Genomic DNA, 18,638 nt, shown 5'->3' with positions numbered 1-18,638 from the left:
ACCTCTTTTATGAACAAAAATGTTGGCTATAGTTTATATTGGCTATAGTTTAATTTCCTGAGCAATGTGAATTTCAGGCTAGTATTTAAAATTAACAAAAATATCCAATAAACTTGAAACGAACACCATCTTAAATAGTGAAGGTACAGGTTCAGAATGCTTTACTCTGGTGAGTGTGACTAGCAATTCAGCCATGCATGAACCCAATTTTTTTGTTGGTCAAGGGGTTGGAACTCACAGCCTTAGGTCCTTACCTGAGCTTTTCTGCTCAAGGCTAGCAAGCATTTACCACTTTGAGCCCCAGCCCCACTACTGGTTTTCTGGTGGTTAATTAGAGATAAGAGTCTCAAGGACTTTCCTGTCCAAGCTGGCTTTGAACCATGATCCTCAGATCTCAGCCTCTTGTGTAGTTAGGATTATAGGCATGAGCCACCAGTGCCCCGCTATAGCCCTATATTTTCAGTAATAATTTTCTCAGTGCCTCAATCACATCCTTGTTCCTAAGGGTATATATCATGGGATTGAAGATGGGAGTCACGATGGTGTAGAAAAGAGAGAGCAACCTGTCAGTTCCGGCAGAATGGTTGGATTTGGGCCTGAAGTAGGTAATGCTAGCAGATCCATAAAAGAGAATTACAACGAGCAGGTGGGAAGAACAGGTGGAGAAGGCCTTAGCACGTCCAGTGGTGGTCGGCAGCCTCAGAACAGTGGCAATAATTTTGCTGTAAGAGGCAATTATCAGCATGAAAGGGACTGCAACGAACAACACGGCTACTGCATAAACAGACAGCTCATGCACCAAAGTGTCCCCGCAGGCTAGCTTGAGGATGGGAGGTATGTCACAGAAGAAGTGGGTGATTTTGTTAGAACTACAGAAATGCAGAGAGAATATTTGACAGGTCTGTCCTATCTGGACTGGGATTCCCCCGAGCCAGGCTCCGGCTGCCAGTTGGATGCACTTCTTTGGGTTCATGATTAGAGGATAGTGGAGAGGGCTGCAGATGGCCACGTAGCGGTCATAGGACATCACAGCCAGGAGAAAGCACTCAGTGGCTGCCAGCATAAGGAAGAAACACATCTGGGAGGCGCAGTCCAACAGAGAAATGCTTCTTTTCTGAGTCCAAAGGTTGAACAGAATTCTTGGGATAATGACGGACACATAACAGATTTCCAAGGTAGAAAAATTTGCCAGGAAAAAATACATGGGTTTCTGCAGTGCAGCGTCAAGCCTAGTGATTATGATGATGAGACCATTTCCAAATAAGATAACCACATAAACAATGACAAATGCCCCAAACAGGAACCCTTGGAGGCTTGGGAGGTCAGAGAATCCCAGAAGGACAAATTGTTTTACTGCGGACACATTGTCTTCCTCTTTGAAATCCCCAAGCACCATCTGTGGTAGTGAAGGAATCAAAAGGAGGAATTACACTCTTACCTTAGCTGTTTTTTCTCATGTATAAACCATTTCCAAATTTCCCAGTTCTCTACCGATACAAGTCTAGAGCTTCCATGTACTTTGAGGCTGTAGTGAAGTGTGTTTGGGGATCCGAATAGATCTTTAATCATTATTATTGTTGTTGTTGTTAATCTTTAAGTAGTTATACAAAGGCATTGGCATTTACCAAAGCAGTTTCTTAATATGTGCCTCTAAGTGAATAGTTCCCCCTTTCAGTATTCTCTTCTATCTCATCCTTACCCACCTTTTCCTCACTATGCTTAATGTTGTAGGATATCCATTAATTCTTGAACTGTATTCTCCCCTTCTTGCCTTCTTCATTCCTCTACCCTTTTTCATCTGACCTCACCCCACCACTTCCAAGTACCCTGGTTTACTTCATTGAACTTCTACTTTGCCTTACAATGGAATTGCACTACTTGTTAAGTTCTTCCTTGAATCTACCGTATTTCAGTTGGTACTGTGGTATTCACTTGCATACTACCCGAAGTATTTTACTTATGAGTTTATAAGCTAAATCTAGCTTTTACATAGAAGGGAAAACATGTATCCTTTGTCTCTCAGGACCTGACTTACTTCACTAATAAGTTTATGATGACAAATTTCATCTGAATGTCTTTTAACATCTTTGTCCACATAATGAGATATACCACAATATATTTTCACATAAACAACATATAAAACAAAATCTGATATTTTGTTTAATTATGAAAATATTTTAGCCAGGAGGCAGTGGCTAATGCCTGTAATATTAGCTAATCAGGAGGCTGAGAGTTGAACATTATGGTTTGAAGCCAGACTGGCATGAAAAGTCCAAGTGACTCTTATGGCCTCTTAACTACCAAAAATTCAGGTATGGAGCTGTGTCTCAAGTGGTAGAGCACTAGCCTTAAGCAAAAGAGCTCAAGGACATTGTCCATGCAATGATTTTAAGCCCTATCACCAGCACATGCACATATTATATAAACTATACTTGTATATATATAAATACCATACATACATTCATATACACATACACATATAGGTATATATACATATATACTGAGTCTCTAAAATTAAAATGTATTAAAATACTATGACATTATTGAATTATGGCTTTAAGGCATGGAATGTGTTTGTTTTAATCATCTAACAATATTACCTTTTTTTAACATGTTGATTTACTTGTTTTCCTAAATCTAGAGCTTAGTACATGGATGAGGATGAAACTCACTGTTTTATGTGTTCTGTCTATCATTTCCTTTTGGACTAGCATCCATGAAGTCCTCACATTTAATTAACGAAGCCCTGGCCTCTAACCCAGTAGTGGCCTTTTTTTGGTCACTCTTCTATTACATCTGATACTATTTAGGTTCTTTCCTCATTGTAACTTCCATCTGTCAAATCCCAGTGATTAAAGGAAACATATATTTCTAAATTGAGTTAAACAATTTATTCAAACATTAGTAAGAAAATAAAAACTTTGTCAATACAACTTTCCATTCTCTATGTACCAAAATCTTTTGTTTCTCTTGCATTTCTATTCCTTTGATCGACAGTGTCAAACATTCTTTTTTTTTCTTTTTTTTTTTTGGTCCAGCCTGAACTCTGGGCCTGGGCACTGTCCCTCAGCTCTTCAGCTAAAGGCTAGCACTCTACCACTGGAGCCACAGTGCCTCTTCCGGTTTTTTTCTTTTTGTTTATGGGGTGCTGAGGAATCGAACCAAGGACCTCATGGATGCAAGGCAAGCGCTCTACCACTGAGCCACCTTCCCAGCCCCTCAAACATTCTTTTATGCAATGCAAGTACAACTTGATAAATATTAGTGGGCTTCTCCACATAAAACAGTATGCAAAGAAAGAAATAATAATGACACAAATATATCCCAATAGATATCATATTCTAATCATGATCTTATGTAAAATGCTTCCTCAAATGTTTTAAAGTTTCTGGTGGTGTCTGACCTTTGGGAGCTTTTCTGCCTAATAATAAGAGAGAAATCCAAGGTAATTTTATATTACCGTTATAATAATAAATGATATTCAAGAAAATATTTATCACTTTTGTTTTTATTCAAATACATCATGTTTATTTCTCTCATATGTATTTTGAAAGAGTAATTTTGGTGTATTTATTGTGATGTTAATTATTTAAAGCATCAATTGTGCACAAATTTCATGTTCCTTATTTGCAGAGTAAGCCTATGAAATAAAATTCAAGGTAGGCAACAAAATAGACACAAATTTATGCATACACAAATTTTTATTTGTCAAATGTCTTTATAAAAATCATTAAAACATATCATTTTTCTTTTATAATTTCAGATTCATTAATCAGAGATCCCAATTCTAATCAACAGAAACACATTTAATAGGAGGCAGTGGCTGCCTTCTTAAAAAGTATCCCAGTCTGTATTTATCTTGTACATTGCATTCAATTGGATATTTATAAGAGTTGATCATCAGTTATATTATGTGAATTGTTTATATCTATTCATAACACATAATTATCATTGAATAAGTATTAACACATAGAATGATAAAGATATTGATGCTCATTATATTAGTTTTAAGATATCAGCCTGTGTGATAAATAGGATGTTACAATATACTCTGATATGATCTAAGAATATTGAATATCAATTCTGTAACAGGGTAATCTAAGACAAAAATTTGAAATTAACAACACAACAATAAAAACACTTTTCAATTTTTCTGTGATTTCTTCTTATTGGTGCTGCTAAAAAGTAAGTTAAAATGTACATGGAAAATTGCATGTAAAATATTTTTGATACTTGTGAAAGTATTTTTCCCATTATATTCAGAGTGGAGTTAATTATATTTCTTACCTTTAATGATTAATTAAAGACAGATATTGAGAAATCAGTTGGTTTATTTCCTCGAGTTAGTATTTTACCTTTATTTGAAACATATTCTGTAGTCAGAACAGTTATTTAAGTAGAATGTGCTCTCTACTCTAGGGATAAATTCCTCTCCCACACCACCTTCTAATTGGAAAGCAACCATCCTTCTTCCTGCCATTCAAAAAGTTTGGTACAACAAATAATAATCATGATGCTATCTAATCATGACATTGCTTTTGAATTTTTCTCCCTCTTTTTTTTATTAGAGCTTGACAAAATGTCTAGGGCTCTTTGCTGAATACTCTCTTCTTAAATATGAGCCTTCCTTTTCTAGGTCACACTCCAGACTACAGAAGAAGAAAGAAATATTCTCTTTTTCTTCTGAGCTGTACTAAATACACACACACCACACACACACACACACACACACACACACACAGTATGTTGTCCAGGAACAATTTCTCACATGACATTTAGTAACAAGTTTGGGCCAATTTGGAAGAAAGTCTACTAGACATAATCTTTACCTAAGCACCAGGTGAACCCACCTAAGATTTTGCATTTTTGTTATTAATCTTCTGTTGTCCTGACATACAGTTTTACTTAGTTACTTCTTGAGTTTGCAGTCAAGGACCTCTTATGATGGAATATAAAAGTAATAAAATAAATTTTCATACTACTTTCAGTCAACACATACACAAAAAATGCAAAGATCTTAGCTTCCTGAGTAGCTAAGATTACAGACTTAAGCCACCACTTCCCAGCTAGATAGTTTTAAATTATAAAATGGGAACATGGAAATATTTAATGTGTATACATCTAATAACAAATCTGTACAGTCATTAAAATATCTAACCATCTATAAAATTGTATATATATTGTTATTGATTACCTGTCAGATATGTTTATAATACCTTTTTTTGTCAGTCAGCCCAAGGTTTGTGCTCTACCCCTTTAGCCACAGTGCCACTTCTAGTTTTCTGGTGGTTAATTAGAGATAAGAGTGCCTCAGATGTTCCTGCCTAGGCTGGCTTTGATGATCTTCAGATCTCAGCCTCTTGAATAGCTAAGATTACAGGCATGAGCCACCAGCACCTGGCTATAATATATTTTTATATATAGCATACATAATCCTATAGTATATATGTGTATATTTATAATTTGTGCAAACCAAAATATAAACTATATTATAAAGTATAAACTATACTACATACATTTACATATTTAAAATTTTATTTTTATATGTAAAAGTAATTCTACCCAGTTTCATAATTCTGACTAATGTGGAATCTAGTTTGCATTGTTTCACATTCCCCAACTCTACCTTATCTGGGCAGGAACATGAATGCCTTTGATAAAACAAGCCACTTAAGTGTAAGCTAAAATTGACCACCTCATTCCAGTTAGAATAGCTATACTCAAGAAATCTAATAACAACAGATGCTGGAGGGGATGTGGCCAGAAGGGAACCCTACTGCATTGTTGATGGGAGTGTAAACTTGTTCAATCACTTCGGAAAGCAGTCTGGAGTTTCCTAAAAGAATCCACATAAGGGCTGGGAAAATGGCCCAGCAGTATAGTGCTTGCCTTGCATGCATGAGACCCTGGGTTTGATTCCTCAGCACCATATAAGCAGAAAAAGCCAAAAGTGGTGCTGTGGCTCAAGTGGTAGAGCTCTAACCTTGAGCTGAAGAGCTGAGGGACAGTGCCCAGGTCCAGAGTTCAGGCCCCACAACTTAAAAAAAAAAAAAAGGACTATACATAGAGCTCCCCTATGACCCAACAATCCCACTTTGGGGGCATTTACCAAAATGATCCTGGTATTTATTGTGTTGGACTTAGCCTTTGTCTTTCAAAAGAATTAAACCTTTCAAGTTCTTCCTTGAATCTTACCATACTTCAGCTGGTACATTTGATCAATGGTTTGACAATTATCCAAGAAATTTATTGTCTACGTGGATTTGATACAATTTGACTTACATTGTCTCTAGTATATTAGGTGAGTGTGGATTTCTAAAATGTAAATACCACAAAACTTTTGTCTTGATTTCTGAGTATTATGTACAATCCATATGAACCAATGTCCTTATATATTCTAACTCAGTGCATTGTCTTTGAGGCCAATTTCGTTATTCATTGTTATACAAATAAAAAACCTGTAATAACCACTCTAGACCTTACATGTATTATAATAATTTTAGGTAAATAGTGTTTCTGTCAGATGAGTTTGACTTGGTTTGTAAAGCAAAACAGTATTTTATTTTATTTATTTATTTTTAGGTCTGGTCGTGGGGCCTGAACTCTGGGCCTGGGCGCTGTCCCTCAGCTCTTCAACTCAAGGCTAGCACTCTACCACTTGAGCCACAGTACCACTTCTGGCTTTTTTCTTTTTGCTTATGTGGTGTTGAAGAATCGAACCCAGGGCCTCATGCATTCAAGCAAGCACTCTACCACTGAGCCACCTTCCCAGCCCAGTATTTTATTTTAATTAAAACTAAGAAACTCAAATTATTTTCCCAAATAGATGCAATAATTGAAGTAAAATATTGAGTAATTTATCTGTAGCAGCCTGGTAAGAACCTGAATTAATTTTCAATCACTTAGATAAAATAACATTGATCAAAGTATAACTTATATAGTTATTATTTTCCTAGTTTTACATGAAAAACTCATACAAGTAAACAGGACATAAAACTATGAAATCACTCTTGTTGATTTCTTTTTTTTTGCAAATCCTGGGGCTTGAACTCAGAGCCTGAGCACTGTCCTTGAGCTTCTTTTGCTCAAGGCTAGCAGTCTACAACTTGAGCCACAGCTCCATTTCTAGCTTTTTTCGGTTTATGTGTTAATGAAGAATCAAACCCAGGTCTTCATGCATGTTAGGCAAGTAGTCTACCACTAAGCCACATTCCAAGTCCCTCTGGTTTCTTCAAGTTGTAATGTCTCAGAAGATTAAGTTCTCTGGGTTTTAATGACTTTTACTTTTTATATGTTGTAGCTTCATCATCCAAACCTCTTCCTTCTCCTTCACCTGATATCCTCTGTGTTGGTTTTCTAAACCTTGCCCTTTGCCTTTATAAGGCCTTATTCATGTGGTGTGGTGAATGTGATAATCTGTTCTTCAAAATTTATATTTAAATCTACCTAGAAGGATAGTTTTTTCCAAATAAAGTCAAATTTGAAGATTTCAAATAGGTATGTATTTTGGAAGAATAGCATGTATGTAAATAAATAGATTGATAGATACATACATATATGTATACATACATGCATCCATGATGTATACATATACATATACATACACATACAAAGATACATAGATACATAGGTATTCTCCAAAACAACCAGCCCCAAACAAGGTAGAATGCATGGCTCCCATGCTAGAACCACACAAGCAAACTAAGTGAATTTCATGTTCTGAATTCAAACCCTATTACTGCACAAAAAACATTTTTTAAATGATCTGTTATTAAATTAATTTTACCCTAATTGCACCTGGCCCTTAACCAAACTCTATGAGTCCAAAATCCATTAGGAAAATATACTTTGTTACCATGATGTGTTTTTATCAGTGTTGAAGTACACAAGAAAACTTGAAAGGACTTGTTCTGCTTTACCTACATTAAAACAACAACAACAACAACAACAAAACCAAGCATGACTTTTCTTTCATACAGTTGAATGAGCTCTCTGCTATTCCCATGATATTAATAACAGGAGTTTTCTCAGCGCTGAGTTGATATCCTTGTTCCTCAGATTGTAAATGATGGGATTGAAGGTTGGGATAAAAACAGTGTAAAGAAGAGACAACAGCTTTCCACTTCCTATGCATGGGTCTGCTTTCTGATGTAAGTAAGTGATACCAACTGTTCCATAGAATAAGATAACAACTATCAAGTGAGATCAGCACATGGACAAAGCTTTGGACCCCCCTCTGCCTGATGATATCTTCAGAATGCTGGAGATAATTTTTCCATAGGAAACAATAATCAACAGAAAAGGAACCACCACGAACACCACTACCATAAAGTAGGCTTTCTATCTCATTCTTAAAAGTATCACCACAAGCAAGTTTGAATACTGGGAGGAAGTCATTTATTTTGTTAGACACACAAAAAGGTAAAGAGAAAATCTGGTATATTTGGACAATTTGGACTGGAATTCCACTGATTCAGGAGGCAGCCACCAGCTGCACACAGACCTTGTGGTTCATGACCATAGAGTAGAGGGTGACAGATGACCACGTAGCGGTCATAGGTCATGGCTGTCAGCAGGAGGCACTCAGTGCTTCCTAGAGTTAAGGACAAAGAACATTTGTACTGCACGTGCAAAAAAAAGAAATATATCCTCTTTGGGTATGAAAGTCCCTGAGCATTCTTGGGATAGTGGCTGTGACATAACAGATTTCCAAAAATGATAAATGGCTAAGGAAAAAATACATGGGAGTGTGGAGAGCAAAATCAGCTTTTGTTATTAGTATTATAATGCTGTTGCACATCAGAATGGTCAAATAAATGAATAAAAATATCCCAAACAGAATCCACTAGAGATCAGGTCTGTCAGAGAAACCCAAGAGAACAAATTCCATAGATATAGTGGCATTGGATTTTTCTGCTTTGGTTTTCTCTCCAGCTGTGGATGTGGTGAATAAAAGGTTGTTAATTCTATCGCATTGTGAATGACATTGACATCTGTTGCCTGAACTGGATGTACAAATAACTGATGTTATCTATTAAATTACTCCCACTATTTGTCTTCTCTCTGTTTATGTGACAAGATTTGGAACTTCAAGAATGAATACAAAAGCAGTGATACCATTTCAGAAAACTGAATGTAGTATTTTTATTAGAGTTAAAATTATAGGAAGGATATCACATCAATTGGAGCATATTATCAAGACCTACTATCTTATGTATTCAGCCTTAATAAAGGAACTGTGTCTCAGAACTTTTCCATTCTCTTTCTGGGTTCATGTTATTTTCTCTGTGTTAATTGTATTCTATCTGCTTGCATTGACAGCATTTTCCTTAAAGCAATGGTTTGATTCTTATCTATAATGAGATTTGAGTTGTAAGTCTTAAACTCTAATAAAGATCAACATTCTTAACCTAATTCTTTGTTATTGATGAAACAGCTTCCTTGTCATTGTTGTCCTACTTCATGAATTGTTTTCCATAAAAATTCTAACTATGTAAAACATTAATTACAACATGCTTATTACATTTTCCACTCAATCCCTACTTTCCAACAAACTAAAATTATTAATTCACTTGAGAATATACTTCATTGGTAGATGTTGTCTGGCTTATGAGAGGATCTGGAATGCATTTCTAGTACCACAATCATGATAGCACACACTATAAACAATAAATATCACTTATATCACATTAATCTTCATATCTCCCTTCTTAAGCATGTGAGGAAGTTCTTTCTCATCTGATTCCCGTGCAACCAAATATGGCTCCTTTCTCTAGTTTCCCATAAATATGGTTTAAGGTGATTATACTAGTTTCCAATGAAAACAATGAGACTAATAACATGAAGTCAATATTATAGTCTTGTAATGCTTCACAGAAAAATCATTCAAAATTAGTCACTTAAACCTTATAGATAAGCCCCAAATATAATCTGAATGCTTTTTCACCAAAATTCTTTCCTGTTATCTAAACCTCTATGACACCTGCCCACCATTTAGCCCCATTAGTGGATGCTTTTGGATTAGTAACATGATAAGCAAAAATTTACAAATATTTTCATAATTCTGCATTTCTATATCAATTTATTAGTAATGCCATTATCATAGAGGTGAAATTTCATTTAGGTTTGTAGCTGAAAATACAATTAGATACAACGATGATATTAAATGCTCAGCATTTCCAATTCATTGATAGATTTTGTTCTTGAATTTAGAAATATCCTAAAGTAAAGTAGTTCCACTGTACAATTATATCTTACCTTGACAGATTTCCATAAAAAATGTCTTTGTTCTGGCCTATAATTTTTTAAACTCCTCTCAGGAAGTTGCTTAGATCATGCAATAATTATGTTTGTTTCTAACACCAACTTCTCTTAACATAGGGAGGATTTCACCTCATGTTCCTATTTAATTTCTAGAATACAGGTTGCAATGGCAATTATTCTGGTTCATTTTCTTTTTTTCTCCCATACCTTTTATTTTTTATTAGTTATTTTTATTCTCTTAAAGGAGTTGTACCAAGGGGTTTCCATTAATCATGACAGTTTGGGAGAAAAATGTACCTTGAGCAATGTCACTCCATCCATCATTCTTTCCCATCTCTCAACTCACACATCCCTGAAGTTACATGGTTCTATTTTCACAAGTGTTTATTGAATATTATGACAACATTTATGAACTCTTTATCTATTTGTCTATCTCAAAGAAGAATCAGTAGATCCACCTTTTTCTTCAATACTCATTGTGGTATAAGCAGATACTATTGGAGGGGCATTGAATTATCACTTACTCACTGTCTAGTATTAATTGCAAGAAAACATTGAGAATCGTTCTAGCTATAACAACGTAGGCCCTTCCATTTATATGGAATTCCTTTCTACTAATTTTTTTAAATTCATAGAGAAATAGAAAAGTGACATACATGTGGAGGTACACATATATGTCATGTTCTCATCTTTAATATTTAGAATGGTGAATGTTCATCACAAAATTAGCCCTTTTTGTTCCTGAGTTAGCTTTGATTAAAATAAAAACATAGTGCCTTCTGATAAAGCTCTGCATATATTAAAAATTCATCATACTATTTACCCAGGTCTGGGGAAAGTGACATAGCAGACTGAAAATACAAGCCATCTCAAAAGCATATTTTTCCCATGATTATTTAAAACAAATGTTTCTCTGAATATCCTTTTCCTAATTTAGCCATTTCTTGGTGTGTGGAGAGATAAAAATTATAGCCTAATGACAGTAGCCCAAAATCTGCATCTACTTAAAATCACTATTAATACTTTATGAAAAACAAGTATGATATAAATAGTTGTTCCACTTCATTGATAAAATAATGTGATACAAAGAAGCGTTTGTACGTGTATACTACACATGCATGAATTGGTGTTTCAAATTTTTTATTCTTTATATGAATAGAGCAAAACAATCCCCATACATATTTATTTAATCTGAAATTGCTATTTGTCCATTGCCATTTTAGTCACCAGATATATTATATTGATTTATGAACTTTAATCATTTCAGTTTTCATTCTTGTATACTTTTTATTTCATCTGTAAATACATGAACTCATTTTGCTTGTTGTCTGCTTGCTACATGTGTCTTCTTTTAAAAACACATAATCTCATTATTAGTAAAAGACAAACATGGTGCTTGCAGCTCAATGATTGGGTGTTTGTATATTTATTGTATAGATTGTTCTTCATAGAAGCTGTACTATCTACAGATACGAGGTTATTGCAAGGTAGTCCTTGTGCTTGTCAATGTTTGAAATGAAGGGTTTTCTAATTTTGGCAAATTTCTGTGGTTAAAGGCAGTTATCATCATTTTAATTTGTGTAATATCCTATTTACCAAAACAATAAATGGATATCTTCTTACTTTTGGACATTTTTCTTCTGCAAATACTTAACCAGACAATTTCTCTTTATTATTGGTTAGCTTTTTGGTTGGTGGTGATGGTGGTTGTGGGGCTTGATCTCAGGGCCTGGGCAGTGTCGTAAATTGTTATGCTCATGGCTAGTGCTCTACCACTTTAAGCCACAGATCCACTTGTGAATTTCCCATGCTTAATTAGAGATAAGAGGTTCATGGACTTTCCTGTCTGGGCTGGATTCAAACCATGATCTCAGAATCCTAAATTTCTAAGATTACAGGTGTGAGCCACCGGTGCCATCTGGATGGTATTTTTAAAACTGACTTGTAAGTTTATGATGATTACTGGTACAGTACTTTGGTTTAATACACTGATTAGGGACAGTGTTGAATCACTTATTTACCATAATGTTGAAAATCACATAACTTATTATCCCTAGTAAATATTTAATAAAAGCTAGATACCTCACTCTATTGAAGTTACAGAATTATACATATAGCCTACACTGTAAAACATCTCTTCCAGAACCCACCTCCACATGATGTGTTACAATTCATAACTGAGAGTATGATATTTCTTCTACATTGGTTCTACTAAATATAATTAGTATGCAAATGTAATATTTAAATAACAAAACATTTATATTAATATACTTAACATGAACAATGTATAAGCATGCACCTCTATTCACTCAATGAATTTTCTCCCCAAGCTAGCCATACACAGAATTTTGCCAGTTGACATGTTTTCTTTTTTATCTAAGAACATCAAAAGGTTTTAGCATAAGAAAATACAAAAGAAGGAACAATCCAGCTTTTATGTGAAGTAGAGAATTTAGACTTCTCCTTAATCCTTCTTAATCTCAGAACATTCCAAATAGAGATTTTATCAAAGGATGCAGGTTTGCATGCTGGGAACAAAGGAAACATTTCAAATGCGATGTTGAGTTCAACTCCAATCCCTGATGTTTGGCTCAAATTTTTCATTGTCTCTCTGAACCATCGCTTGTGTTAAATAAAATGTTTCGTGAATGCACTCCTTTAGTCTGGTTTATTTCTTCAGATGAAAACACTACAATTTACCATGGACTATGTTTATTTTTCCTCCATTTTAATGATACCTGTACATATATAGTAAAATGTGTTTCTTTTATAAGTAACTTAGAAATGTTCTGTGATATTTATTCTATTAACTTCATTGATATTATGGTATGTATATTTTCTTAGCTTTGGGAATAGTGGAAATTTCCCCAGTAGTATTACTAAGATCATTTTTTCCTGGGTGGGTGAGCAGTTTGGGAAGGTGCTTATGAACTGAAGTACTTTAACCTGTTCTAATTCACTATGGAGTTACTTTTCTTGCTTCTAATTTACAAGTTTAAGAAAAGAGAAAAAAACTCTTTTAAAAAACTTCTCGAAACCAGAAATATATACTTATTTATATTTATAAAGAATTAAAGTATACAATATATGAATTTTGTTTTGTATCAGAAGAAACAAATGTCAAATTATTCATCCAAAATGAAACAAATAGCAAAGCTTGACATATGAACTTAGCCAAGTATGACACTAAATTTATTATGGATCCTTGGAATCCAAGATTTTTATGAGAGGATATTTTACATGGTTAATTATTTTTGCTATATTTACTTTAACAAATTAACCACAAATTAGATAAACTAACATCATTGAAGATTATCACTGATTGTTCTCTGAGCCAGTGACAAAATCATGGTATCAAGGAAGCCATAAGCATTGATGGTTTTATAGCAATATGGATCCTTCCAATTTTTCCCAGTTGTTGGCTCTTGTTTTTCTTTAGTCTGTGGTAGAATCACCCTGTTTTGCCTATGGTTTTGAGAGTGCCTATTTCATAACATTTTTCTATTATATTATGAGAAAAGGCCTTGGTGAACTCATTTTAATATTGCACTTAAATATAGTTACAAATATTTTTTCCTTTCAAATATTAGATTTCTATTTTCAGAATGCAGAATATATATATAATATGTATACTATATATGCATATATAATATGCATGCATATATATGTATATATATGTATTTATATTATATACATGTTTTATATACATATATACTATATATACATATATACTATATATGCATATATATATACATATATACATATACATTTGAAGAACCAGAATTTCATCCATTAACCAATGATTATTATGGTATATGGTGAATATTGTAGAATTCAAAGGCTAAATAGATATTACCAAAATGTATAAATAGGAGATTTGAAATGGCAAGGAAATGGTGAGGCCAGGAATAATAGAAGATCAAACACATTGAGGATTTATAGCTTTAAGTGGACAAGAGTAAAGACAGAGGTGGAAATTGGAAAATATAAAAAAATAGTAAAAAAGGAACAGAGCTTCATAAAAAGAAAAGTAAAACAAGTCTGGCCTGTTATCCTTATTTTAGCTAACTTTACACTTCACACTTTTTTATTGGCTAAGTACAAACATAGGATCTAAGCAAACACTAGGAAGAAAGAGGAAATATAACAAGCCCATAATATCCAATGTGATTGTGTCCATTAGCCAGAATGGAAAGATTGACTCAAAAAAGATGATAGAAAATGTTGGGGGAGAACTTGGAGGGGGTGGCCCTGATAAAGTTAAATTGTACTGATGAGCTGATTTGTTGAAATGACAGGCCTTGATAACAATGACTTAAAAATGATAAACTGAAAAAAGTGATTTAATTTGTATTCTGACTCTACTGGGAGCCCTTAACTAATCCCCGCAGAACAACCCTCCAGTCAGAAGATCTTGGTTGTGGTTAAAATTCTTGAAGGTCGTAGGAACTCTGCTCCGTTTTCTGCTTTTGCTATGTGAGAAACCTTGAAGGAGATCGAGCTTCAAGCATCAGTCCTTTCTTTATAACTTCCCTAGCACTTTCCTCAGTGCCTGCATGATATCCTTGTTCCTCAGGGTGTAAATAACGGGATTCAAAGTTGGGGTCAAAATGGTATAAAAAAGAGACAGCAGCTTTCCTATCCCTTCAGACTGATTCCTTTTGGGTTGTAAGTAAGTGATACTGGCTGTCCCATAGAATAGGACCACAACTGTCAAGTGAGATGAGCAGGTGGAGAAGGCTTTCACCCTTCCTCTGGCTGAGGCCATCTTCAGGATGTTGGAGACGATTTTAGTGTAAGAGGCAATGATGAGCAGAAAGGGCAGCATGACAAACACCACCGCCACGATGTAGACAGCGATCTCATTCAGCAGCGTGTCCCCACAAGCAAGACTGAGTAGCGGAGGGATGTCACAGAAGAAGTGATTGATCCTGTTAGACCCACAGAAAGGCAAAGAGAAAATCTGATAGGTTTGTCCGATTTCAACCGGAATTCCACTGATCCAAGAGGCCGCCACCAGCTGCACGCACACCTTGTGGTTCATGACCAGAGCGTAGTTCAGAGGGTGGCAGATGGCCACATAGCGGTCATAGGCCATGGCTGTCAGCAGGAGACACTCTGTACCCCCAAGAACAAGGACAAAGAACATTTGTGCTGCGCAGGAAAGCAGAGAGATGTTTCCTTTTTGGGAAAAAATATCCATGAGCATTCTTGGGATGGTGATGGTCACATAACAGATATCCAAAAAGGAAAAATGGCTCAGGAAAAAATACATGGGTGTCTGAATGTGAGGGTCATATCTAATTAGTAAAATGATGATACTGTTGCATATCAGAATGGTCACATACATGAGCAAAAACACCGCAAAGAGAACCCACTGGAGATGGGGACTATCAGAAAACCCCACGAGAACAAATTCCATCATTGCAGTGGTATTGGATCTTTCTGTTTTAATTGTCTCTCCATCTGCAGGTGTGGTGAATTCAAGATGGATAATTAGTTCAACTTTACAATTCTGTGGCCCTAGTGTAGGATCAGACTCAGGTGTGTGGATATATTTACATTCTCTTCATTTATGTTGATCACTATAGTTCTCTGAACTAAAATGTAAGTAAAATATTTACTATACTAAATCTTATTTATTATGTGTGATTTATTGCATATATTCATTGTGTTTCATAAAGTTATCGTAATGCTGCTAAAAGTATTGAGAAATGCAAATTGTTATTTTTATTTCAAAGCACATTTGTGCATAATAAGAACTGATTGTTTTATTCTTTTGTTTGAAATCATGTAACCAGCTTTTCTTTTGTCATATTATACTCTTTTTCTCTTCATGGTATCCAGTATACACTCTTTTACAATACTGAGCCTTTCCCTTCAACTTTACTTCCTCTCTTTTGAGCAATAAATTTTAAGTGTGCTTTTTGATATTTCAGATGAGAATTAATTCCCTAAATCAATTTTTTTTGTGAGGAAATAGGTAGAGCAAATAGAATTGCTTTATCTTCTATATATCTCCAAAACTTCATGATAAATGTGAGAACATGTATCCCAAGATGCTGATCTTTAACTTTTCTATTAAACTCACATGGACATAGCATATAGGCAGGAATAAAATATAAACCAAGCCAAAAACTCAGTCTAGTTGTTTTTTTTTTTGCTCCTCTCCCTAGTTTATTTAGTTTCATCCAATATGTAGAAGTAAGACCAGCTTGACGATTCCTATAACAATTTCTCAGTGTCTGTTCCCCACTGTCCAAACCAGATATGTATTTTCTTATCTTTTCTGTGTGTTTACCATCTACTCAGCACATTATTTTCACTTAATACCTGCAATGATGAATGTTTTTTAAACATCCCTATTTCCAAATTTCTAGCATAATTTTCAAATTTATTATAAATGATTGTCATCATTACTGCCATTATCATTCTTTCACACATGACTAATAGTAGCTAACTTTGTAGTTAAAAATGTTAAGAGCATAAAAATGTATAGATAATTCTCTCATTTTCAGATAAAGAACAGTTTCATGATTTCTCTGAAACCTTTTTAAGATCAGCCAAATAACTTACCTTCATGAATTTGCATGAAGCAGTCCAAAAGAATGTTAGTCAAGTGGGTTATGAGATTTAATTTTAGAATTGTCATTTCTTTGACTCCAGTAGCTCACACTCATTCTACAGGTTTTATACTTGCTTCAAATATCCTTGGTTCTTAAGTCATCAGTCTCCCCTTGGGGCCGGTCATCTCCTAGGGATGATCATCTCTGGTGTATCAATTCAATGATGAGGGCATTGCTTACATTTGGTAAACATTCTGGTTCAATTATCAAAAGTGTGTTGTGTCTGAAGATCCGTCATTCTCTTCAGCTCGTCACTGACATACATGCCCACTCACAACCAGGGAGATTGCAGTGAAATACTGCTCACTAATTTAATCTTATTTTCTTGAACAAAAGAGTCAAACTCCAGCAAGTTCTTACATTTAAGACCCTTAAGTCAACACAGATTGCTATCTGTACTTTATTTTTCTTAATTCACACTGATCTATACCACTGAGAAAGTGATGGTGGTGTTTGAATTAAGGGTCATGTGAATGGTTGGCAAGTGCTCTACCACTTAATGTACACATGTGGGTGTTGTACTTCTTTACTTTCATCAAAGAAGTTTTAGCTTTTCATTCATAAAATGAACTAATATTGTAAATATTGAATATTATAAAGATTAAATATGAATGTTATTGTAAATATTAAAGAAAACTAAAAGCAAAATAGTAACATGTTGTTATTACTTCATGTCAATTGTTCTTACCTTCTCAACACAATATTGTCATAAGTTTTCCCTTTGGCAACACTAGCAATCTTCCTGGGTTTTCTGAGTTTGGGTCATTGTTGAAAACATTTCTTTGTATCTCTAGGAAAGAAAATCACTGGGTAATACAGTGAAATATAACAGCTTTTGTTTTTATTCAAATATCTAATGTTTGGATAGGTATACCTCATGAAAAATGTGAAGTGAATTAAGCATTTATCATCAAAATAGACATAGTGCTGATATTCATAATAAATTTCAGAAATAATACTGAACATAGATAACTAAAGAAGATAATCTTGACTGTTATATTCTACAAGGGATGTCACTAAAGAAAAAGGGAAAGATTTTTAACATTTTAAAATGTTAACATGTTAACACTTCCCTAATATTTTCAGATTCTTTATTATGGATCTGAGTTTTAAATACACAAAAGGTTGCTTAATCATAGCAAGGTGGAATAACCACTTTAATAATGAACATGTAATGCTTTGCTCCTTTAATATATAATTAGATTTCTATACACTTTAATCTCAATTATCTAGTACCTGATTTTTAACTCGGGATCGTATGTTTCCTTGGCTTGTTTCCTACATGGCACTTTTTCACCTGAGCCATGTTTCCAATGTGGCTGCTTTCTGATTAGTTAATGATTTTTCTACAAAAATTGGCCTCAAACTGTGATCCTCTACATCTCAGACTTCTGAATAACTAAGATTACAGGAATGAGTCATTGGTGCCAGTAAATTATCTTTAATATATTAGCCCATTTTTTGAAGGAATTTTTAATTTTTAATTTCCTCTCACTTAATCAAAAATTTCAGAATACTAAAGCAATATAAGAGCACTGAATATTTTGAATTTAAGAAAATTAACCACAAAAGATTCTTTGCACTTTTTTCTCTAATTTTATTTTATTTCTGATGCTAAAAATGAAAATACTAAATCTGATATGTGTAAAAATTACTTCATCTTCTCTGAATTTACTGAATGCTAATGCATGATTTCAGTGAAAGATAAAAATATGAAGAACTTTGTTTTTCAAAATTTAAGGTTTTATC

The 18,638-nt window shown here is 34.3% G+C and overlaps 2 protein-coding genes and 1 pseudogene across 2 annotated transcripts; all 3 read right to left on the bottom strand.

Moving 5' to 3' along the window:
• Nucleotides 1-451: 451 nt before the first annotated feature.
• On the bottom strand, nt 452-1,396 carry LOC105995422 (olfactory receptor 10AG1-like). The gene has a single exon (XM_013029132.1). The coding sequence runs from the start codon at nt 1,394-1,396 to the stop codon at nt 452-454; it is 945 nt and encodes a 314-aa protein (XP_012884586.1).
• A 6,599-nt stretch (nt 1,397-7,995) lies between these two features.
• On the bottom strand, nt 7,996-8,923 carry LOC105995493 (annotated as a pseudogene).
• Nucleotides 8,924-14,785: 5,862 nt separating this feature from the next.
• On the bottom strand, nt 14,786-15,688 carry LOC105995428 (olfactory receptor 10AG1-like). The gene has a single exon (XM_013029138.1). The coding sequence runs from the start codon at nt 15,686-15,688 to the stop codon at nt 14,786-14,788; it is 903 nt and encodes a 300-aa protein (XP_012884592.1).
• Nucleotides 15,689-18,638: the final 2,950 nt, after the last annotated feature.

Source organism: Dipodomys ordii, unplaced genomic scaffold, assembly GCF_000151885.1.
Source record: "Dipodomys ordii isolate 6190 unplaced genomic scaffold, Dord_2.0 Scaffold117, whole genome shotgun sequence".
In the NCBI taxonomy this organism is placed as follows: Eukaryota; Metazoa; Chordata; class Mammalia; order Rodentia; family Heteromyidae; genus Dipodomys; species Dipodomys ordii.
The sequence above is the reverse complement of the archived record's forward strand: the minus strand, read 5'-3'. Positions and strand labels throughout refer to the sequence as shown.

What these genes read in the sequence shown, in the direction of transcription:
- LOC105995422 (XM_013029132.1), bottom strand. Translation starts at nt 1,396, where the DNA reads ATGGTGCTTGGGGATTTCAAAGAGGAAGACAATGTGTCCGCAGTAAAA.
- LOC105995428 (XM_013029138.1), bottom strand. Translation starts at nt 15,688, where the DNA reads ATGATGGAATTTGTTCTCGTGGGGTTTTCTGATAGTCCCCATCTCCAG.